The following is a 24,635-nucleotide window of genomic DNA, read 5'->3' as shown; positions in this document are numbered from 1 at the left end:
ACACAGCATGGGGTAAGCTGCTTGTCTGGTGTCTCCTAGGCTGCGGAGGGAGCTCCACCTCCTGGAATGGGACCCTGGCTTCTCCATACTACCCCAGCCACTACCCTCCCAATGTGGACTGCAGCTGGACTTTAAAGGTAAGAGTCAATAATAACAAGCTGGCAGCTGATTCTATGTAGTATACTGATGTTAGCAGCATACTGTATCCTAGAAGCACCTAGTAAAATAATCTACCATACCTAAAAGATATCATTAGAGAGTTTGCAGACCATGTTTTGCAAACTGCAATGCAGCGTTGCTCTGGCATATAGTGGCAGCTCCACCCATATACACACGTGCACAACTTACCAGCACTGTTAACAAGCAACACTATGTCTAGATGCTCCGTTTCATAATTACTAGGGAAGTTATCTGCGATGTTATAACAGCCTGTCAGTCATCGGTAGACTGTAGAATATGTGGCTATGTACCTGTTTAAGTCTGTCATGCAACTGTCAATAAACTGTACCCCGATTCCCATTGGATTACAACTGGACTGCGTGGACTCCATTCAGAAGGTTTCTCTCCATGGTAATGGTGAGGCTGCAGCTCTGTGTCGTTGTCTCTTAGGCTCCTCTGCCGGGTTACCTGCTCTCCCTCACAGTGGTGGCGCTGGATATTCAGGAATCTCCCGTCTCAAACACCTGTGACAAAGACTGGCTGGAGATTAATGGCATCAGGTCAAAGTTAACCTGGTTTTCAAAACGCATGCTTAGGAGTTACCTAGCTTCGAATTGTTTTTTTTTTCTGTCTCCATGTCTTTTTGTGACGTTTGCAGTCATTCAGAGTGGTGCAGTTACTCAGTGGTCATGTTGTGTGTTTTTTTTCTTTTCTATATGTTTTTGATTGAGTCTACACCTGTGATGTTGTTATTATTATTATTTATTTATTTCTTAGCAGACGCCCTTATCCAGGGCGACTTACAATTGTTACAAGATATCACATAATTTTTTACGTACAATTACCCATTTATACAGTTGGGTTTTTACTGGAGCAATCTAGGTAAAGTACCTTGCTCAGGGGTACAGCAGCAGTGTCCCCCACCTGGGATTGAACCTCTAACCCTCCGGTCAAGAGTCCAGAGCCCTAACCACTACTCCACATTGCTGTTTTACTATTGAGTGGTTAAGCTGTGGGTGATGCCTGTTTTTACAGGGATGGATAAACATGCAGCAACGGCAGATCAAATGTTAGTCGCTGCAAATTACATTTTGATGGCTCTTGCTCTTGCTGTAGATCACGTCTGGGTTAGATATGTCTGTGGCAGTCAAACAAAACTGAAGAGCAGCTCCAGAACTCAGGTCAAAGCACCTTAACAGAAACGAATTAGATGTCTGTAAATAAGGGCACTCAATAACAGTTACCAATTGCTATGTTAGTAAGTTTCCATTTATTGATTCCAATAGTCAAACTTTCCACACATATAGCTTAAACATTTATCGCGAGACACAGCAAAAGTAGCATCTGGTTATAAACAGACATTAGATATTGATCGGTTACCTAATTCTCTGGGCGAAAGCTCAGGTATGGAGATGGTCTGTCATCAGGAAAGGATTCAGGTAGCTTTTCTCACTCGCCCTCTCAAGTGCCTGTCTTACATATCTTACTTAAATGTGTGTGTGAAGCTAAACCTTGTTTTTGTGAGCTTCAGTGTTCCAACCAAGGTCAGTCATGTTCCCACACCCCACTCAGGTCCTTGATGAGAACAAAACATATCTGTGTTGATAACAGTACACCTTGCAGCTGTGCAGAGCCACAGTGTTCTCAAGTGTGCTCACAATACTTGTTTAACCTTCGCTGACCCCTCTAGTCTGGTAGACTGCTAATGAAAAATGAATTTGATCTGTACAGCAGCATTGTACACAGAAAAAGATCCCACAAGCCCTTTTTGAGTGTGGTGCGGGCGAAAATGTGAAACCAAATATCCGCTCAACGCTATTCAATTCCTCTCCCTCCAGACTGTGCAGTCCTATCGCTGAAAGCAGCAGGAAACGAGTGTATTCGTCCCCTGTTACACTGCACTTCCATTCCGATGAGTCTGTCACACGCAAAGGGTTCTACATACTGTACCGAGCCTTCAGCTATGAAGACCGTGAGTAATGTTTCATGAGTTTATTGAGCAAGCTGGACAAGAGACCCCAGAAAACCCTTCCACAAACCAGCCAGTCCATACTGTATATCCCATACCAGTCATTTAAGTTAGAGTATAAATGTACATCTTTAGTGCAATGTCATTTTCAGAGCCTTGACTTCTCTAAGCCATTTTTACAAATGTTATATTCCAGTCCCACTTGTAGCACCTGACAGGATGTGGCCAATAATACTGTTCGCTTTCCTGCCTTGATGTGTTGTCTACAGCTTGTCCCAAACAGTTCCAGTGCAAAGACAGCACCTGCATCCCTGTGAAGAACCGCTGTGACGGGTGGAAAGACTGTGCCGACGGCAGTGATGAGGCAAAATGCGGTGAGTCTCAGCTTCGAGAAACAAAATCCTCTGGGCAGGGGGGGGGGAGGGGTTTGGGGGCTTTGCGTGTGCATTAAACTCAGTCCGAGTTTTGCAGAATCAAATATTTTGCTTCCAAGTGTTACTAGAAGCAGAAGAAAGCAGAGCTAAGTTTATAGCGGACTGCGGTACTGTGTAAGCAACCATGTCCCATCAGCAGCCATTGCCCGTTATATAATTGACCATTGTGAAAGTGAACTGCTGTGTGCAGAGCAGAAGGTAAGAGCACAGCATCACCTGCCAACTGAGCCTCTACTATCAGCCTTCCATCACATTCTCTCAGATGTTTTGTTTTATCCAATGTGACTGAAAGTATCAGGGAGAAACAGCTGTCATATATGGAATAATACACGTCAGGGATTTGTATAATACATGAATTGGCTGTGTGAGAGACAGCCCATGTACTGTATACACAGCTGTGTACAACACAATGCAGGTGTATACGTATGTGTGCTTGCTGCTGTGGTAGGAGGCTGTGTGGTCCAGTGGTTAAAGAAAAGGGCTTGTAACCAGGAGGTCCCCGGTTCAAATCCCGCATCAGCCACTGACTCATTGTGTGACCCTGAGCAAGTCACTTAACCTCCTTGTGCTCCGTCTTTCGGGTGAGACGTAGTTGTAAGTGACTCTGCAGCTGATGCATAGTTCACACACCCTAGTCTCTGTAAGTCGCCTTGGATAAAGGTGCCTGCTAAATAAACACATAATAATAATAATGTGCAATGTCATTTCTCAGATATATGCAGCCCAGGTGAATTTAACTGTGGAAACGGCCAATGCAGACCCCATGCAGGGCTTTGCAATGCACAGAGTGACTGTGGAGACAGCAGTGAAGAGGCAGACTGCGGTGAGTACTGCCCTGTAGGACTTCAGTTCTCTGAGCTGTGTGTGGAATTGCTTTGGTGAGGGAGCATAATTGGCCATTCTAAAATGTGTGTTTGGGGAGGGGGGGGGGGAAGCAGAAGCATCATTCTATTTTCCGCAGTTATAAGAACACATCACAGTACTGTATAGAGCGCCACAAAACTGACAAGCAGGCAAGCAACAAAGAAAAAGCAAGAGAGTGCATCGAAATCGTTTTCCTTTCTGCAGCCGCAGCGGAAGAATGTTTCTTCCACTGTCCTCATGGGATCTGTATCCCCCAGTCTGCTGTCTGTGACGGGGTAACTGACTGCAAAGACCGCAGCGATGAGATCAACTGCACCAGAGCAAGTAAGTGTCCATTTCCCATACATTCAGCAAGCATCCGCTCCCTAAGGAGAAAGAGGCTGTGATTCTAACCTCACAAAAGACTGTAAAGGGCACAGGAATGTGAAGCATATACAAAGTTACATTGAGTCTCCTTCAGGCTGGATCCTGATAAGAAGATAAGCTAATCAAAGGGCCGACGATCATATACATTACCTGTAATGAAGAAGTGACAAAGTTGCTCAAAGTCGCCCTGGCAGCCGAGGAGCTGGTTCATTGTGGAGGTGTTGAAAGGAGTGTTGAGGACACGTTATTGTATACATCCATAGCAGCTAACACAGCTCCCTGAGACAGAGAGACTCTGGAGATCAGAGATGGATTAGCACAATGGAAGGGCTGCGCAAATATAATACAACCCTTATGATACACGAAGGGTGTAGGGTGTCTTGTTAGCACAGCATATACAGTACATAGATTTATTCACATTCAATTTGATTCAGTGCCTTTTTTTAATCCACATGTTGATGATGCATTAGCTGGAATATGTGTCTACATGACTTAGCGGTTGATTTGATTTGCTGGGATCAACCACACATGGATTTTATACAATCATTTTACAACACATTTTACAGCACCTGGTAATCAGTGATATAGAAACAATAGGCACTCATGTGTGAAAATGTTAGACCACTTTGTGCTTCTAATTAGGCATCTTAAACTTCTAAAAAAGTCTCATGCTTTTTACCATTTGAAGCTATTGCTTACTATTTTAAATGAATTCAGTGTATGGCCTATTAAATTAATCAATTAAATTAGACAATCACTAATTTGCCTATTTTGAACATTTTCTAAGATTCTCAGTTCCAATGGTTAGATTTTTATATGAAAACAAAAAAAACAGAAGCAATGGGGTGTTGTAATAAATGTGCACACTGCTGAACTGCAGAAGCAATGGGGTGTTGTAATACATGTGCACACTGCTGAACTGCAGAAGCAATGGGATGTTGTAATAAATGTGCACACTGGTGTATATGCAGTCCTCTACTCCATGCTGGTATACTTGGATTCTCTGTTAAACCTCACAAACGTTTTAAAGCTGCTTTGCTGTTTTCTACAGTTCAAAAAAAATGTTCTCCATCTTCCTACAAGTGTCGTGATGGGAAGTGCGTCAGCAAACTGAACCCGGAGTGCGACGGGAGGAAAGACTGCTCCGACGGGTCCGACGAAGTTGGCTGCGGTGAGGCAAAGCACTGTGGGATAGCTGCATTCACAAAGCACTAGCAAGCCGGGTTACTGCCTAGGATGTAGCGATGTCTTCTTCTTCTTTCGTATGGCATTTGAAAAGCAATGGACTGAGTTGATAACTGTATGTTGAGTTTGGAAAGCCATTCAGTGGTGTCTGGGGTCACTAGATTGATTCCATTTGTACCTCCTGTGTCTTCAAAACAAGGAGAAACCAGGTAGTTCCTTCGTTGGATCTTCAATAAGTGTCTTGTTAGGGACATCGCTGGCTGACCACATATCTCTGTTGGTGTCTTTCCCAGCTGACAAAAGCATTGAGGCATGGGTCCAGAAAGGTTTCCTAGACTTTAGGCAGCTGGGTGGTTGTGATTTGATGTCTTGCTGTATCGGTAGGTCTGGGTCGGCTATCATCTTATTGTACTCTCGGAGTGCGGCAGCGTCTGCTGTTTTATAGCGGGATATTGAAGAGTACTGGTAGCCATGGTAGTGGTGTAGATTGATGTAGGGACTGAAAGGCAAATCTACGTGAATACAGCCATTCAGAGAGGATCCGTTTTAAGATGCACCCGATATTCTTGCAGGATGTGGAACGAGGCCGACAAAGAAAAGCAAGATAGTGGGTGGTGAGGATGCACGAAGCGGGGAGTGGCCCTGGCAAGTGAGTCTTCAGATGGGGAGATACGGGCACATCTGTGGGGCCTCCGTCATTGCCAGCCGCTGGCTCCTCTCCGCTGCACACTGCTTTCAGGACTCCGACTCTATCAGGTACAGTGGGGCTGCAGTACACAAAAAGACTGTGTTTCCTCTTAGATTAAACAATTCTTTGAAAAAAATTACAATGAATTGGTCTACGTAAATCAGTTGAAATATGTTTCCTGAACTGCAACCTTGAAATACCTAATCAAAACAGTCCTGAGTAAATGTTAGTTGGTAATTACTTGGGAAATATGAGTATCTGCACACCCCTAATTCCCTGTGTAAACTTTCACTGAGTCCCAATAGCAACTGTAACAGAGAAAGGAGAGGCCTTCACTGACCTTGCATTGGGTTCATCCAGCCCCATCTAGTGGCCAATTCACATACCAACACTGCAAATGAAGAGATTCCCTCCAGTAAAACAGAATTAGAAAACGCAGAAACTGCAACAAACTGCCTAGAACTCCTTCTTAAACCCCCAACTACTCCCCAGGTATTCTCCTTCGTAAACCCCCAACTACTCCCCAGGTATTCTCCTTCTTAAACCCCCAACTACTCCCCAGGTATTCTCCTTCGTAAACCCCCAACTACTCCCCAGGTATTCTCCTTCTTAAACCCCCAACTACTCCCCAGGTATTCTCCTTCTTAAACCCCCAACTACTCCCCAGGTATTCTCCTTCGTAAACCCCCAACTACTCCCCAGGTATTCTCCTTCTTAAACCCTCAACTACTCCCCAGGTATTCTCCTTCTTAAACCCTCAACTACTCCCCAGGTATTCTCCTTCGTAAACCCCCAACTACTCCCCAGGTATTCTCCTTCTTAAACCCCCAACTACTCCCCAGGTATTCTCCTTCTTAAACCCCCAACTACTCCCCAGGTATTCTCCTTCTTAAACCCCCAACTACTCCCCAGGTATTCTCCTTCGTAAACCCCCAACTACTCCCCAGGTATTCTCCTTCTTAAACCCTCAACTACTCCCCAGGTATTCTCCTTCTTAAACCCTCAACTACTCCCCAGGTATTCGGACAGCTCGTCTTGGAAGGCCTACATAGGAATGAGGATAATAAACATCATAAGCAGTTCTGTCGTGACGAGGCAGGTGAAACGCATTGTGGTCCACCCCCAGTATGACCAGTATACCTCGGACTATGACATCGCCCTTCTGGAGCTGAGCGCCTCTGTGCTCTTCAACGAGTTCATCCAGCCTGCGTGTGTACCGGCCCGCTCGCACTTCTTCAGTACTGAGACCTCCTGCTTCGTCACCGGCTGGGGGGTCCTTGTGGAAGACGGTAAGGTCTTTTTTACAGGGTTCTTGTGTGCAGTAGACAGAGTTCTATCATTATCAGGTGTCCCTCTGCAACGCAGAACTGGTTGTAAGGTGGTAGGTTGTTGGCTCCCATTTGCCTCATAATTCTGCATTCTTGTTCTAAGGTGGAGCACATCGAGTTAAGTAATGTCCTTCTCTTGAAGATGTGGTTTCTGTACTAGCTTTGAGTGTGTCTGTGCTCGCTACAGAACCAAGTAAAGCCTGTCTGCTCTGTACAGTTCCTGCATATCCTGAAATCTGACTGCTGCCTTCTGCAGGTGAGATATCTTCAGTTCTACAGGAAGCCACTGTGAAAATAATCAGCCACAACACCTGCAACAAGTTCTATGACGATGCTGTTACCTCCAGGATGCTGTGTGCTGGGAATCTGCACGGAGGGGTGGATGCATGTCAGGTGAAGTCACATTACAGAAACTCATCTATTTCACGATCCCCTGCATATCCCTGGTGACAAGGCTATAGTGAAGGGGCCCATGCAGACTGTAGAGAACCACTTCTCCTTAGCACACACTATTGGGAGTATCAGAAACTATTATTGTTCATGTTTTTCTACGACTAATAATCCCCTAAATGAAACTTATTTTTTTTTTTGGTTTGGTAACTTAATTTGATGCTTTTCTTCCTTTTAGAAAATTTTACAAAAATAAGAGCTTTGAGAATGTTGTCTGTAGAGCCAGGCTCCTGGTGTTGCCTTTATGACAGTGGCTCCTTATTCCTAACCACAGACCCTGCTTGTGTCTGCAGGGAGACTCGGGGGGGCCCCTGGTGTGTCTAGAGAAGGGGAGGAGGTGGTTCCTGGCTGGCATTGTCAGCTGGGGAGAAGGATGTGCCCGGAGAAACCGCCCGGGTGTCTACACACAAGTAGTGCATTTCTCAGACTGGATCCGACAACACATCAACTGAGGCCGATGAAGGACGGGGGTGAAACCCATCTCATTTTAAACAGGACTGTTTTTGTAGCTGTGATGTTTCCCCTTGTTTACTCAGGATCCCAGCAGAAGCCCTTTGCTGACAGCACAAGGAGAGAAGCTCAAGGATGGGAGTGTACCCGCTACAGTGCATTGCGCGTACATTAAGGGCACGTTCTGGATTCATTTTGCTGGCTGGGATCCCCTGCGTTGGTTGGTAACAGAACTAAATGAACCAGTTTCTGTTTTTTCTTAAACAATGGGTTATGTTAACCCAGCAGGACCGTGGATAGTTGTACAATTGGAAATGGGGTGGGTCTTTCAGATATCATTCGAATCACGCTGCGATTTCAATTGGGTCTGTGCTTCTGTAGTGTGTAAGTGTAGGTATCCACGCTCTTACATTCAGCAATAATGGGACACGTATTAAAACTGAGTGTCATTGCAAAGTCTGCATCTTATTTAAAAACAATGATAGTAAAACAGTTACAAACCTAGTATGAGCCATTTTTGTGTGCACATAAGAGCAATAAATATGTATTATTATTATTGTTGATATTTTTTTTTAAAGATTAACCTACAAAATACACTGAGGCATCTATTTTGAAGAATGCCAAAGGTACATTTTGATTAATGAAATAATTTTTATGGAATAAACCAAACAAGAAACGGCTCAGTTATTGAAATGAAAAACGTTCTTATTTTGCACAATGTTTTGTAATAGCCTATTACTTCATCAGATTTCTAAGGCAATCGATACTCATTAAATAAATGTTTAATTGTGAAATTGCAGACTTTGCAATGGTTTAGGAGCTGCACACGTGTCTGGTTTGGGTTATTTGGGTGTGGGACGGTAGTAAAGACGCACACATTGTTGTGAGCTGGTTCCAGTCCGTGCTGGCCACCCCATTCACAGCACATGCTCTTCATGCGTTATTCCTGTTACTGGCTTGCTAGTTTACACACTCGTATTATATGAAACAGTTCTGTTAACTGGGGTGTAATGTAAAACAAATGAAGCAATGATAGAGAACACAGAATCCAGGGCCGTGTCCAGTGTGGTGTGATGCAGTTTGTAATCCTTCTAGCAGGTATTCCAATAAAGACAAGTCTATAAATGAACACAGCACACTACAAATATATTATTATTATTATTATTATTATTATTATTATTATTATTATTATTATTTAAGTTGCTACATTTAGCAAGATTGTCCCAATGTGTTTGGTGGGGTATGCAGTGTGTTCCCAGATTATACATGTTTATACTTGATTCAATGTCTGCTTTTTAGAATAATAATAAAAAAGATTATAAAAAAAACGTGTTTGGATTTCTTTAAATTTCTCTATTGTTATAATTTCTGCAAACAGGCCTATTGGTTTGTTGAATTTCAGAGCTTCTAAAAGAAAAAAAAAACCTAACAATAAACGTGGGTCTTCAGTCAGCCCACCCAGTTCATGTATAACATTATTTGACTGATTTAACCAATGGTGTATACTAGGGGTTTACTCCTATAACTAATTGTAAATACCACACTTACCTAACCCAGGTAGCTAATATATATTACACCGAGGATGGGTTTGCATAAAGAATGTGTCTGCATGGTTTCTTATAAGAGAATGCATTGACGTCATGCATAACCATTGACACTGGTTCAATGTGACAACCTGCAAGGTGTGTGACGTTAATCTGTAGGGATACCGTTCCACAGTGAGTGGGGCCACTCTGTGGAAATCTGCAAATTGGGCGTCGCAGACTAATCTTAAATATCACAGAAGTTTATTGTCTAACCCGTACAGTACCGTCATTCTATTAAAATCTTCAATTGCTTTTGCTGCGTTTCTGGTCTGATTTGATAACAAAGAAAGACAAAGAAAGAAAGAAAGAAAGAAAGAAAGAAAGAAAGAAAGAAAGAAAGAAAAAAGAATCAGCCGTTCCCAAGAACACGGAAAGAGGTCTCCCTTCGTTAATAGCCTCGAGCAGGTAGGCTAGCGAGTGACTGGCTGCCTTGTTCTGCAGTCTGAGATCGAGTACAGAGAGAAGGGGACAGAGGCATTAGGAAAATCGTAATAGAACAACATATGAAAGAAAAAACACAGGACACTCAACTGGCATTAACGCAATAAAAGCGTATCTGTGAAAATCAGAGATCGCGGCTGGATCAGGCTGTTTCATTGAACGTTGTGTGCTGAAGAAATGAATACATTAAGTGCCGAAGACGCTTATACACACGACCACAACCGCGCGCTCCAGTCTGACCGGCAGCCGGAGTTCACAACACATGTAAACTTTTCAGAATTATCCTTTTTTGTTTAGTTTATATTTTTTCTATTTTTATTTAGTTATTTAGTTTTATTTAGTTATTTAGTTTTAGTTTCGTTTTTTTTATTTTTATTTTTTAAAGCTAGATATATGTTGTCTATCGTTTAAGCCTTCTTGGCAAGGTACCTTTGTAAATGAGAACTTTGGACTGGTTTGCTCATTGTCATTATTAAGTTTGTTTGAATCAAAAGTTGTTATTAGAGTGGTAATCAATGGTTTAAAATCCATTTCCTCAAATCTTAGTGGCGCTAGCAATGTGTTTTTTTTAAAGAAGAATTTTAGTTTTTTGATAGTATTTTATTGAAGAATTTGGAATATGCAAATATTTTAAACAAATCGATAGATTAATTGTGCCCCACCTTGGGCATAAAAAAGATAATATATCTTTCATATATATTTCAAGAATCAGGGCTTAGCTGTTGAGTAAAGTGTTTATCAGTGTTAATAATAATAATAATAATAATAATAATAATAATAATAATAATAATAATAAAAACGTTTTAAATGGTAATCATTTATTTCTATGTAAAAGACCAACACAATGGAGGCTTAAGACTTCCATTACTTTAACATGCGCTCTCATGTAATGGAACTCTTAAGCCCTCATTTTGTAGGTCTTTGACTCGTCTTGATTGAGAGTTTTCACTCTATTTTCCATTCTCTTTCAGCAGATTTCCGCAGTCACGGGAACGGGAGCTCTAGCCTGGGCTCCGGGTCATCTCGTCCATGCATGGTACCCGACCGCGTGCCAGCCTGCCTTGAGCCGCGGGATGAGTACGCAGCACGGTCTCCCAGCAGGGCACCAGAACGCTGCCCGGGCAGAGAGGCCTGGCAAGCACTGCCAAGCAGCGTGCATCGCTGTGTCACTGTGCCTAGCCGTGCTGGTGCTTGGGGGCGCCGCCACAGTTACCTGGTACTTACTGAGTGAGTAACAGCAACCATGGCATCCAAAACCAAAAATATAGTGTATGCACTGGAAAAGAGGTCATTAAACAGGTAGAGCTGTAACCATGCATAATAACATTGTAATGATGTGTAAGTGCACATGTATTTACTAAGTCACTGCTGTGTAAATACACAGTCATTAGACACACTTGTTGTACAGTGTGAGTGTTTAATGTTTGGTGCTGGTATGTCCTCTGGCAGCCTCCTGTTCAGCTGAGAGAATGTATTTCGGAGGATCCTTACGCCTCACGAATGCCTCATACAGTCCAGCTTTGACACACAGAAACACTCCAGATTTCAAGATCCTCGCCAGCACACTTCAGCAGCTGGTAAGCGTTTTTCCTTAAAGCGTTTGCATTAAATCGACTGTGAGTGTGACATTCATTTAGTACTGTACCCTTCCCCTCACTTTAAATAAATGTGTTGCCTTTTGTTACAGTTAAGCAAAGCCTTCCTAAATTCTAAACTGGTTTGGCATTTTCTAAGCGCCAATGTAACATCATTCAGGTAAGGTTTACATTTCTTTAAAAAAAAAAAAAACTGTTTACTAATATAAATGAGTCAGCTGTCCCTTTGGAAATGTATTGGGCTAATGGTCTTGTTTCCCATAAACAATACCATCATTACTGCCCTGAACTACACTGGGCAACACTTTACATTGAGTGTCTCTAATTACTGTGTATACACAGAGGAGTGACTTAGTAAATACATGTGTACTTACACATAAATACAATGTTATTATGCATAGTTATAATGCACTTAATGTGGAAATCTTTGTACATGATATAACCCTAAACCAAAGCCTAACCCTAACCCTAACCCTAACCCTGACCCTAACCCCTCTAACCCTTTTCTGATATAATTGTGCACTTACATATATTGTGGAAAGGATTTACACATTAAGCACATTGTAACTATACATAATAACACTGTAATGATCTGTAAGTACACATTTATTTACTAAGTAGTTACTATGTAAATGCATAGCAATTGGAGACACAATGTAAAGTATTACACTACAACACTACAAACTATCCAAGGTGGTGGATAAATAGCAGATAAATAATGTGCGCAAATAAATGACATGCGATCGCTAATGTCTGTTTCAGATGCAATGTCTAGTAACCACAGCTGTGGTCAAATGTTTTGCATCACCGTATAGAATTAACTCATTTTGCTTCATAAATTCGAATGAAACCTGTTGAACAGTGTGTCATTAACATACTGAATGACATAATGTGTTGTAGTTTTCCATATACTTCAGGAAAAACTGACAAATTGAAAAACGTGAAATTTTAAAATCTAAAATGATCAAATTTATGTTCATATCATCTTTTTTTTTCTTAAATTTCCACACATTTAAATCCCCTTAGTAATAAATGATCTTTCCCTTTTCAAATGTTTAAAAAAAAAAAAAAGCCAAACCAGTTTGGATTGATGAATCCCCTTCCCCTTTGTTTTCAGCGAGGGCAGTGTGGTCTCTCACTTTTCTCTCGTGTTTCTTGTGGAGGATGAGGGCCGGCCGGAGCACAGTGCTGCCCCTGCAGCAGACGCTGTGAGTGTGTTGACCAGTCACCTCAGGGAGATGACCTCCTCCCACGGGAACAGCAGCGCTCTCCTTGGACACTACGAAGTGGATGCTGCTTCGCTTGTCCTTTATGGTACTGTGCCACACCCCCACTGGGGTGATAGGGGAACTGGATTAGGGCCTCGCCAGTTCCCGGGTGATTTTAAAGTACTGGCATGCGCCAGGGTGTGTGTCTGGGCTATGGAGGGTGGTATATGCCAGCAGCATGTTGCGGGGCGTGATTGACAGCTGAGGGTCCTATGGGTGTTGTTCGCTGGTTTTATTTGGGTTGGTATAGGTGTTTGATACCTGATGCCTCTGAATTAAATGTTGTGTGTGCATTGTTCCTATCTGAATTTTTTTTTTCTGATGATGGCTTAGAGTAAATAGCTTTGAGAATCTATCCTTATTTGTGACTAGTGCACGGAGCCTGTAAAACTACTCTGTGTGGATCAAGCCTGTGTAGTTTCCTGTGATTTCGATAGTGTTTTTAAACCATGGTGTATCCTTTCTTTACAGAATCAAGTCTTGAGGAATATTTACTGTCTTCACAGGAGGGTGAGTTGCTTGAATCCTAATGATGCAGCCATTTAAGGCTGAAATGACTGTGCATGCCATCTTTTAAATGCATGCTTGTCTCATATTACAGCATGGTTTCTATTGTTCGTTCTATGACGTGGATTTTAAAACATTGACTCCTCTGATCCCTGTTGTGATTTTGTTCTTTTTAGCTTGTGCGGTTGTGGATAACAGGATCAAGTGGCGCGGTCCAGCTGCGTGTCACTGGGAGCTGAGGGCGCCCGCTGGCCAGCTCGTTCAAATCACCATTCAAAACTTTATCATGGACGGGGACTGCCACACAAACTCTATTGCAGTGTATGACTCACTGGTAGCAGGACAAGGACGGCTCATCACAAAGTAAGGGCAAGGGGAGGGGAGCCAAATAGGAGGCCTGTCTCAAATGCATAACATAACATAAGCAGAATATATTAGTAAGGTAGCTGTTAAGTACCTGAAGTGTGAATGTGTTTTCTCTCATGTACAGTACACCTGTTTTTACTGCTCGATGATTCCTCCCTCTCCCAGGGTCTGCTCCTCCAGCCGGCTCGCATCCCTCCAGCCGCTCAGTGTGGTTTCATCAGGAAACGTCATGTTAATCGCTTTCCAATCACAAGAGAAACGCTTCAATGAATTGGAGGCAACAGTGCGATTCATAGATGATGTCAGTAAGTAGATTTATCTTTCCCCCACTCTTACTGTGCAGAGAATGTACAATTTACACTAAGCACAAAAACTGTTTCTGTGATACCACTTTCATTAATCACGCCATATTCTCATTGTGGTTCTAAATTTCATAAAACTTGAACATGTTGCATGTCCCTAAAACGTGATAGAAATCTAAATCTTCAGCACATCGAAACTCCAGCCCACTGTGTGTTGTGCAGAAATCCCACTGGTAGAATATGAATGTGTTATGAATGTCATCAGGAGTACAAAGTCACGTCGATCTGCATGAAGAAGACAAAGGTCTGCTGATAAACCGGTTTCAATCCTCTAAACTTTCAGGTTGTGGAGGCAGGATCACGTCCTTTAATGGATCTCTCTCATCTCCGTTCTACCCCACTTACTATCCACCCAATCGAGACTGTCTGTGGACAATAACTGTGAGTAAATCACCATGCCAGGTTATTTGTTTAACAGTGTGGGCTGAAATCTGAGTAAAACTGAAGAGAGTTGCTTAGTCTGGTAGACAAACATTTGGACAAGTAGCTTTTTCAATGGGCTCCCCAGTAAAGGCACTGCCATGCTGGAGTCATGCGATCAGGAGTGCTGGTTTGAATCCTGGCAGTGCTGAGTTGATGACCTTGGCTGGGGACACACAGGGAGCTCTGCATTGGCCTTTGCACTCCTGTAGATTGGGGAGGAAAAATCGTCGGTGAAAAGCTGACCTCGTTGTGTTTCAATGACCCCCCTACTGGTCAGTTACTAAAGGTCTGCTTTTAAAGGGCGGTGGGGTAACTATACCATATCGTATGCTGTTGATGGACGTGGTTTGTTTTTTTTTTGTAATTGACCTGTGGCAGCATCAGAAGCTTACAGAATACTTGAGACGTTTCAGTTTGTATGGACTGTGCTTTCATGTGTTGTGTATTGAAAGGGATGCCTGATTGTCTGTCTTCTAGTTTTACCTCCTTTGCCCTCCTCGTAGGAGACGGGGCACTTTGTTTCCCAAAGATAATGAGCGGATAAATATTGTCTTCTTTACTGTAGGTCCCTGCTTCTTATCTGCGGATTAGGATTGGATTTGTGACTCTGAACCTTGACGGAGTGCAGTCAGACTGTGATAAAGATTGGGTCTCTGTTAACAGTAAGAGGTAAACCTTGCATAGTCGCATTACTCACTGCGGGCTAATTGAAGTGTATCTCTACCCTATATGACAGTGTTTAAAGCACAGAGTGATTCCTCAAGGGCTTTCACTGCTCATGAGATGAGGGTCAGTTCAGTTGATCTGAGCAATGACATGTTTACAGGCCCATACATTGAAAGGGACGGTTAAACCCTCAAGTTTATCAACAGTGACATACATGTAGGGACAAGTCATTTAAATGGAAATTCAAACCCTAAATGGCTTAGTATTTTACTAAATGTTTAACCAAAAAATGTACAATTTTATCAGGATCTTGCATTGATTTCTATTTTTTTTTACTGTTATACAATTTCTATTGTATATTGTTACACTGTAAATCAATGTGTACGTCGGGTTAAGGAGGAAAAGCACAGATTATAGCCTTAGCCCATCCATAACATGAAAACACTCAATCAAAATTCTAAAGTTAAACTTCAATTTAGTTGCCGTCAACTTAGATCCTTGTAAACGTGACCTTCATTCTAATCCCTATACTCTGAATGAGGCAGCACTGCAGATTTGGTGCTGTGGGGCTCAGTCACAGTCTTGTACCCCCTTAAACTCCACAGCTGTGCCCAGGCTCTGATTCAAAGCTGAGGGTTTGCCCTTGCTTTCACTCCTATGCTTTGCTTTGCTTGCTTTCTGAAGCGCTCTTTGTATCTCTGTAGGTACTGCGGTGCGAGTGCAGTGCCCCTGGTGGTGGTGAGCAGCTCCAACATCCTCACTGTTCAATTCCACACAGACTCTGCAGGGACCAGCAGGGGGTTCTTAGCAGAATATTCAAGCTTTGACCCCAAAGACAGTAAGTTCTGTGGTATCCTGTTCCTTACAGTACGTGAAAGGGGAAACTAAAACAGGATGCCAGCAAACCTTTTTAAAACCTTGTAGAGATCACTACATCTCTTTGGGCTAGATCCAGTTTAGAATTGCAATTGGTGTTTTTCCTTTCAGATATAAATCTGCGCTAATGACGATTTGGGTTCAATAGCTTGGAGAATCTGGCCCTGTGTCACACTTGATCATTCCAATATCTGCCTAGTACTTTTTCTAATACGTCTCAAGCCTCATGTCTTGGTAATGTCCTGGTCTGTTTCAATGCCCTAGCTTGCCCAGAGATGCACGCCTGCGGGGACGGCTCCTGTGAGCCCCTCAGCTATAGATGTGACGGCTGGAATGATTGCAGCGACAGGAGTGATGAGCAGAACTGCAGTAAGTACAGCAAAACACTTAGCATGCATTCAGCACCTATACCAGCATGCATTCAGCACCTATACCAGCATGCATTCAGCACCTATACCAGCATGCATTCAGCACCTGTACCAGCATGCATTCAGCACCTGTACCAGCATGCATTCAGCACCTGTACCAGCATGCATTCAGCACCTATACCAGCATGCATTCAGCACCTATGCCAGCATGCATTCAGCACCTATGCCAGCATGCATTTAGCACCTATACCAGCATGCATTCAGCATCCTATACCAGCATGCATTCAGCACCTATGCCAGCATGCATTCAGCACCTATACCAGCATGCATTCAGCACCTATACCAGCATGCATTCAGCACCTATGCCAGCATGCATTCAGCACCTATACCAGCATGCATTCAGCACCTATACCAGCATGCATTCAGCACCTATACCAGCATGCATTCAGCACCTATACCAGCATGCATTCAGCACCTATACCAGCATGCATTCAGCACCTATACCAGCATGCATTCAGCACCCAGCATACATTCAGCACCTATACCAGCATGCATTCAGCACCTATGCCAGCATACATTCAGCACCTATACCAGCATGCATTCAGCACCTATACCAGCATGCATTCAGCACCTATACCAGCATACATTCAGCACCTATACCAGCATGCATTCAGCACCTATACCAGCATGCATTCAGCACCTATACCAGCATGCATTCAGCACCTATACCAGCATGCATTCAGCACCTATACCAGCATGCATTCAGCACCTATGTCAGCATGCATTCAGCACCTATACCAGCATGCATTCAGCACCCAGCATACATTCAGCACCTATACCAGCATGCATTCAGCACCTATGCCAGCATGCATTCAGCACCTATGCCAGCATGCATTTAGCACCTATACCAGCATGCATTCAGCACCTATACCAGCATGCATTCAGCACCTATACCAGCATGCATTCAGCACCTATACCAGCATGCATTCAGCACCTATACCAGCATGCATTCAGCACCTATACCAGCATGCATTCAGCACCTATACCAGCATGCATTCAGCACCTATACCAGCATACATTCAGCACCCAGCATACATTCAGCACCTATAACAGCATACATTGAGCACCTATACTAGACCTACACATATACAGTAGAACAAATGAAATCTATATTGCAATGCATGACCCCAAAGCAAATGAGCAGTAAATACAATGTGTTTCTCTCCAAATTAGAAATGTAAAAAGCTCAGTCCAAGGCTAACCCTATACTGGACCCTCTAGCACTTTATTGAAATCTTTGTGTAAATTCCAGAAGATGTCTTTTATCTGAACACCCGAGGCAGAGTGCCCTATCCTACCCTATGAGAAGTGCACTTCTCTGACCTCCTTGCTGTATCCCCTCCGATATTCCCTTCCTCAAAGAAATGCAAAAACAGTGTAGACTGGGGAACAATGAAATAGCCTTTGCTGCCTCACGGTGCCTTTGTAAATGCTGGTAACTATGAATGAGTCCTGTTCATTTCAGCGTGTCCTGGAGGGCTGTTCAAGTGTACGAGTGGCGAGTGTGTGCCTAGCACGCTGTTCTGTGATGGGACACCAGACTGCAAGGATGAGAGTGACGAGAACAGCTGTATCGGAAAGGGTAAGAGAGCAGACTCGCCTCTTAAGAAAGCAACTACATAATTATATGATCTGCAGAAATACTCCATTGTGCATACGCTGTAAGGAAAGACATTAATCCACAAACTGTAAAAACTGAAAATCTGAGGTGATGATGTTGACTCTCGTTCACTCCAGGCTTCTGTGCTTTTACCCAGGTCATAATCGTAGGGAGATTCCTACACAGAAACAGCAGAGGAAGAAAGACTCCTCATTATTATTATTATTATTATTATTATTATTATTATTATTATTATTATTATTATTATTATACTGGGCTATTATAAGTAATGCTTTCCATCAGAGGGATTCAGTGCTACGAGCTTAGGAACCACAAGCTAATTCTTTATTGATTGAGCTACACAGAGAATTCAGTAGTAGCAATAGTAGCATTACTGCCATTATAGTTCCTTTTGCAGCTTTGAACATCAAAGTCCAATATGGAATTTGTTAGCAATACGTCACAACACCTTAAATAAACTTTCTTACTGCAGTGGATCCTCTCCTTGTGCTCCTATGAAGTGTGGTTTAAATCCCATGCAGATCACAATGACACTCCAGATTCATCTCCTCCTTCCTCCACAGAGGGGGCCTGCACACCCAATGCCTTCCTCTGTAACGACAGGAAGTGCATTGCTAAACCGAACGCCCAGTGCGACGTTGTTGTGGACTGTCCCGACTCCAGCGACGAACAACGTCAAATAACTAGCCTCCTTACCAGCAACAGTGTGGTCCTCCTACAGTATTAGTCGCTCCGCCGCTGGGATTGTTCAAACCTGAAGATTATGTTAAAACACGGCGAGGCAAAGGTGGGCATGCAGCTCCTGACACCAACAATAAGACACCAAACCCTGATCCACAAGAGAATTTGAAGCATATACGGGAGGTGCTGAAAATCAAGGTCAGGACATTAGGTCTAGAAACAAAAATGCTGTCTGAGCTGACTATTCAATAGTGATTGGATGTTAAACAGACAGCAGCCGCTGTCTTCAGAAAGACACTTTAATCCCAGCCTTGGTCAAGACCTTCACATTCATTGCCATTGAGATCCAGACCTTCATAGAGTGCCATCTGAATTTAGGGTTAACTTCGAGAGATCTTTCAGAATGAGTGGCAAACATTAATGCCTACGCCCTAGAAAACATAAACCACGTCTTCCTCTGACACCCAGCGGCTGTATTTTCATTGTGTTCAGTGACGTTAATAAAGGGATCAGTTTTACTAAGTTTTTGAAGAGATTCCTGGAACTGAAATTTGAATTCATGTTCTTGCCAAGCCAGTGTCCCAGTCCTGACATTCAATAGCGTTGTTGACACAAGTGTATAGATATCATATGTATAGCTCCCTGGTAAACCAGCTGGCCTACACCCCTATTGTAACTAAACCCTCAGTGACACACATCGTTTGACAAAATGAGTGCCAGCATACAGCCCTGATAATATAATAGCGATCTGTCCACAGGACCCTCAGTATTGCAGGTATTTCTAACAAGGCGGTATCCTGTTTCCCGGATCTCTCCTGCCATAATTACACCACAGTAACATACCAGGGAATATCATAGCAGCTCCGTCGCCAACGGTTTTCTAAAAGGAATATTCAGGATCATTTATTATTTAATTTGCGTCTCGTCAAGTGTACATTTATCTCACGGCTGCTGCTTCTATTCACTTTGTTTTACAATCGAATCATAATCTAATGGGTATCAGAAGCAGTGACCAGTTTTTCGTTTCTTTTGAAGTTGGTAATACAAGTTTATTAAGGCATATATAGAGTTTATCTATCTATCTATCTATCTATCTATCTATCTATCTATCTATCTATCTACCTATCTATCTATCCATCTATCTACTGTAAATACTGAATTTCCCAACATGGAGGTACTTCTAGGCTTTTGATGCCCGAGTAACTACACTCATTTATTTCTATTTAAATCTGTTAATGTGCTTGTGATGTCATTTTCAAATAGTTAATGATGTAACAATCTACTATATCAGTATATAAAAGCTGGACTCATCTGGGGCCTGCTCAGAAGAGGTTGCAGAAGTGTGGCGAGGTCAATGCCAATGTTGTGTCTCCCTCTGATCTGAATTTCATTGCATCTTTGCAATCTGTTGTTATGCGAAATACCACCTGTAACCTACATGTGTTTGTAATCTATAGTGTATAGTACAGCACACACACCTACAGTACATCTCATAATCAATGGTGCGGTCGCGCTGGCACACCGTCCCGGTACTCTTTTCTATAGACAGCAGTGGTGCGGTCGCGCTGGAACACCGTCCTGGTACTCTTTTCTATAGACAGCAGTGGTGCGGTCGCGCTGGCACACCGTCCCGGTACTCTTTTCTATAGACAGCAGTGGTGCGGTCACGCTGGCACACCGTCCCGGTACTCTTTTTCTATAGACAGCAGTGGTGCGGTCGCGCTGGAACACCGTCCTGGTACTCTTTTCTATAGACAGCAGTGGTGCGGTCGCGCTGGAACACCGTCCCGGTACTCTTTTCTATAGACAGCAGTGGTGCGGTCGTGCTGGAACACCGTCCCGGTACTCTTTTCTATAGACAGCAGTGGTGCGGTCACGCTGGCACACCGTCCCGGTACTCTTTTCTATAGACAGCAGTGGTGTGGTCGCGCTGGCACACCGTCCCGGTACTCTTTTCTATAGACAGCAGTGGTGCGGTCGCGCTGGCACACCGTCCCGGTACTCTTTTCTATAGACAGCAGTGGTGCGGTCGTGCTGGCACACCGTCCCGGTACTCTTCTCTATAGACAGCAGTGGTGCGGTCGTGCTGGCACACCGTCCCGGTACTCTTCTCTATAGACAGCAGTGGTGCGGTCGCGCTGGCACACCGTCCCGGTACTCTTTTCTATAGACAGCAGTGGTGCGGTCGCGCTGGCACACCGTCCCGGTACTCTTTTCTATAGACAGCAGTGGTGCGGTCGCGCTGGCACACCGTCCCGGTACTCTTTTCTATAGACAGCAGTGGTGCGGTCGCGCTGGAACACCGTCCCGGTACTCTTTTCTATAGACAGCAGTGGTGCGGTCACGCTGGCACACCGTCCCGGTACTCTTTTCTATAGACAGCAGTGGTGTGGTCGCGCTGGCACACCGTCCCGGTACTCTTTTCTATAGACAGCAGTGGTGCGGTCGTGCTGGAACACCGTCCCGGTACTCTTTTCTATAGGCAGCAGTGGTGCGGTCGTGCTGGCACACCGTCCCGGTACTCTTTTCTATAGACAGCAGTGGTGCGGTCGCGCTGGCACACCGTCCCGGTACTCTTTTCTATAGACAGCAGTGGTGCGGTCACGCTGGCACACCGTCCCGGTACTCTTTTCTATAGACAGCAGTGGTGCGGTCGCGCTGGAACTCGTATAATAGACAAGCTAAGTCACATGATTCAGTGAGTCAGTAGTGCTCTTGATACAATGAAGAGATAATTTTCTTTTACTAACTACTTTTAAGAAGGCTAAAAATCCTGACAAAGGCGACAGCAACAGTGCATCGACTACGAGTGAGGACACACTCACACACACACACACACACACACACACACAGACACACATACACACTGACACACACACACACACTGACACTGACACGCACACACAGACACACACACACACACACACACACACACACTGACACACACACACACACACACACACACTGACACTGACACACACACACTGACACACACACACATACACTGACAAGATGGAGAAAGACACTTTATGGAAATACTTACAAATGAGTTAAATGCATTACCTATTACATGTGTTACTAGAGGTTCAGTATATCATATAAAATGGGAATTGATATAAAAATCTTGTTTAATAAAATCTGTATTTTAGTGGCGTTCCGGTCCCTTCAGGTTGAGGACTGCACCTCTGTTCATGATACAATCAGTGAGGTCAGCTGATCCTCCCCTTGTCTGTTAAACCTGTTCGGTTTCTGATTCGGGTGCCTCAATCTCACATGAACAATGCAGGGAGTGCGATACTGCCACTGTGCTCCCAGGCTCTGCGAGCAAGGCAGGCTGTATAATCTGTTATATCTTGACAGTCACCACCAGCCTCCCCAGTGAATGTATGACTCAGCGAAGAGAAACTGTGTTGCAATTGTACTCCACTGTGGAGCTGTGCACAGCACTGCGGCTTTCATCATAGGAACTTGACTGCAGCTCGCATTTGCTGCCCTGCAGACAATGGCCATTCTGTGCACCGTAATAATGTAGGTCACAATCTAAACCAGGGCGACCTGACGTGCTTGCAGAAAGAAAAGCATGCAGATTGAGGAGAGAGTATTATATTTATATAATAGTTTGTGTTTGTGTTTTATAAGGGGAACAATAGGTCTAATAAATAAAATAATACATACAATTTTTGTCAGGACTTTTTTTATGTTTATGATACCTACTTAACAGAAAAACTGCAGGTGATTTTTTTTAAGTAAGATTCCAGCAGCATTTGAGGTGTTGCTGTTCGTATAACGAGACCCAGCTCTGAATACCAGCCTGTCCCTGTATGCACCGTGTTCTCTCTCCAGGCTGCGGCCGTCGCCCTGTCCTGCACAGTCGCATCGTCGGGGGCACCAGCGCGGGGCCGGGGGAGTGGCCTTGGCAGGTGAGCCTTCACTTCCGTCAGCGGGGGCATATCTGCGGGGCCTCGCTCATCAGCCAGCGCTGGATCATATCAGCTTCCCACTGCTTCCAGGACTCCGGCGCGAGCAGGTACGCTCCAGCATCACCTCCAGCGGACTGAAGCAGTATAGAAAGGCACTGCCGCGCTCCCAGTTCTGCAGGAGCACTGATTCTGTACTGCGGTGCTGCAGCACAGTGTGGGTGTACTTGTGTGTCAGAGCTACATTCTCAATGCTATTAGCTCCAAGTGCCTTATTTTACATGTACAGCTCTGGCCAAAAGTGTTGCATCGCCCTGTAGAATGAACTCATTGTGCTTCATAAAGTCGAATGAAACCTGCTGGATAATGTTACATTAACATACTGAATTACATACCGTTTTGTAGTTTTCCATATAAAAAAATTGAAAAAGGTGACATTTCAAAATCTAAAATCTCCGGTAGACACTTGCAATATGATTTTGTAGTTTATTTGATTAGATGATGTTAAGTAAAAGATCTAAATTATGTTCATATAGTTTTTTTTTTCTTTTTTTAAATCCTAAAATTCTAGGTGATGCAAAACTTTTGGCCACAGCTGTACTATGGAGTGGGCAATTTTGCGGGAAATATAGGCCTCTCTAAAATAAAAATACCAATTACTTTTTGACAAATACTAAAATATAAATGTCATTTTCTGAAGTGTATTACAATACTCCAGTGAGTTACAGACAATCGGAGACGGCGCACAAGCCCCTAAATGAATTTCTGGTGTGGTCACTTTTTTAGTTTGTCCACTCTGTAAACAAATGCATCACTGACGGTTTGGAGCAAAGAGCTTTGAGTATGTAGCCCTTGAACTCTATCCAGCATGAAGCCTTACTGATCTGACCCGCGTGTTGCAGGTACTCCAGTCCCTCTCTGTGGTCCGCGGTGATTGGCACACACTCACAGAATCTAACGGCCCCCAAGCCAGTCACACAGGCGATCAAGCGCATCATCACCCATGGGCGCTATGATGACGTGTCGCTGGACTATGATGTCGCTTTGCTGGAACTGGCAGCCCCCGTGGTGTACGATGATAATATTCAGGCTATATGTCTACCGGCAGCCACACACGTGTTCCCCGTTGGCCAACGCTGCTTCATAACAGGCTGGGGACTGCTCAATGAAGAGGGTAAGGGAGTCTTTCTTCATTTATTACCCAGTTTTACAGCCTTTTTACAGTATTTATTTATGTATTTATTTATTTATCTTTTTTTAATTTAGAGGGCCCAATTATTTTACCTCCAATTATTTTCTCCCCAGTTCAGAGTGTCCAATTATTTTTCCCCCTTGCCACAGCAATTCCCCACACAGCTCAGGAGAACTGGGCTTCCTCCGATCCCACGACCCAGCCAGCTTCCTTTTTCACCCAGGAACTCGAGAGCGGATGTCAGCGTGGCCAGCCCTGCAGATGTCTGCCTGAGTTCACTGGGCGCCTGGCCAGTAGGGTCCGCTGTAGCGGGATGAGGAGAAACAGTCCCTGATGGTTTTGCCTCCCTTACCCGTCGGAGCGCCAGAGCCAGTTTTTATACAAGAGAAGTTTTATACAAATAACTTCAGATAAGAATGCTGTACAGTGTAGCACGTTCCTTTGTGGTCAAGTTACTTTTCCCCCTATACCAGGAAAGTACATTAAGATTTTATATTCTTTTAAAAGGGCATCTGAATCATTGAGAGAAATAAGAAACACAGGCTTATCTTGAAACTGGTATTAATAGCTGTTATTTCTGCATTTGTACATTGCACTGTTGCGTTTACAATTTCCATTTGCAATTTCCTGTGCATGCAGAAAGCAGAACTCTGTGCAAACGCAACCTCTAATGTACTCCTTAACATCTTGTTTTATTTCCTGATCCTGATTTTCATATGACTGGGTGTTATGCTTTACAGTGGAACCTCTTATTAGCCAAACTAATGGCAGTTTGCAAACTGATGGGTTCAGACGAGTAAGTAAAAAAGCGAT

At 43.7% G+C, this 24,635-nt stretch overlaps 1 protein-coding gene across 1 annotated transcript in view; it reads left to right on the top strand.

Annotated features, from left to right (window-relative positions):
* Positions 1 to 24,635, top strand: part of LOC117405382 (uncharacterized) — a 35,384-nt gene that overhangs the window by 9,599 nt on the left and 1,150 nt on the right. Inside the window, exons 9-35 of the mRNA XM_059030559.1 lie at positions 40 to 137; positions 610 to 719; positions 1,998 to 2,131; positions 2,398 to 2,502; positions 3,275 to 3,385; positions 3,631 to 3,750; positions 4,844 to 4,963; positions 5,550 to 5,733; positions 6,683 to 6,954; positions 7,250 to 7,386; positions 7,737 to 7,892; positions 7,980 to 8,036; positions 10,083 to 10,184; positions 10,895 to 11,147; positions 11,370 to 11,497; positions 11,608 to 11,675; positions 12,633 to 12,829; positions 13,255 to 13,293; positions 13,467 to 13,653; positions 13,822 to 13,961; positions 14,302 to 14,399; positions 15,007 to 15,110; positions 15,812 to 15,945; positions 16,248 to 16,352; positions 17,877 to 17,993; positions 22,557 to 22,740; positions 23,533 to 23,804. Coding sequence (XP_058886542.1) covers positions 40 to 137; positions 610 to 719; positions 1,998 to 2,131; positions 2,398 to 2,502; positions 3,275 to 3,385; positions 3,631 to 3,750; positions 4,844 to 4,963; positions 5,550 to 5,733; positions 6,683 to 6,954; positions 7,250 to 7,386; positions 7,737 to 7,892; positions 7,980 to 8,036; positions 10,083 to 10,184; positions 10,895 to 11,147; positions 11,370 to 11,497; positions 11,608 to 11,675; positions 12,633 to 12,829; positions 13,255 to 13,293; positions 13,467 to 13,653; positions 13,822 to 13,961; positions 14,302 to 14,399; positions 15,007 to 15,110; positions 15,812 to 15,945; positions 16,248 to 16,352; positions 17,877 to 17,993; positions 22,557 to 22,740; positions 23,533 to 23,804 — 3,732 coding nt within the window. The remainder of the gene's footprint in view (positions 1 to 39; positions 138 to 609; positions 720 to 1,997; positions 2,132 to 2,397; positions 2,503 to 3,274; positions 3,386 to 3,630; positions 3,751 to 4,843; positions 4,964 to 5,549; positions 5,734 to 6,682; positions 6,955 to 7,249; positions 7,387 to 7,736; positions 7,893 to 7,979; positions 8,037 to 10,082; positions 10,185 to 10,894; positions 11,148 to 11,369; positions 11,498 to 11,607; positions 11,676 to 12,632; positions 12,830 to 13,254; positions 13,294 to 13,466; positions 13,654 to 13,821; positions 13,962 to 14,301; positions 14,400 to 15,006; positions 15,111 to 15,811; positions 15,946 to 16,247; positions 16,353 to 17,876; positions 17,994 to 22,556; positions 22,741 to 23,532; positions 23,805 to 24,635) is intronic.

Source organism: Acipenser ruthenus, chromosome 9, assembly GCF_902713425.1.
Source record: "Acipenser ruthenus chromosome 9, fAciRut3.2 maternal haplotype, whole genome shotgun sequence".
Taxonomy (NCBI): Eukaryota; Metazoa; Chordata; class Actinopteri; order Acipenseriformes; family Acipenseridae; genus Acipenser; species Acipenser ruthenus.
Note: the sequence above shows the minus strand (reverse complement) of the source record. Positions and strands in the feature narration are given on the sequence as shown.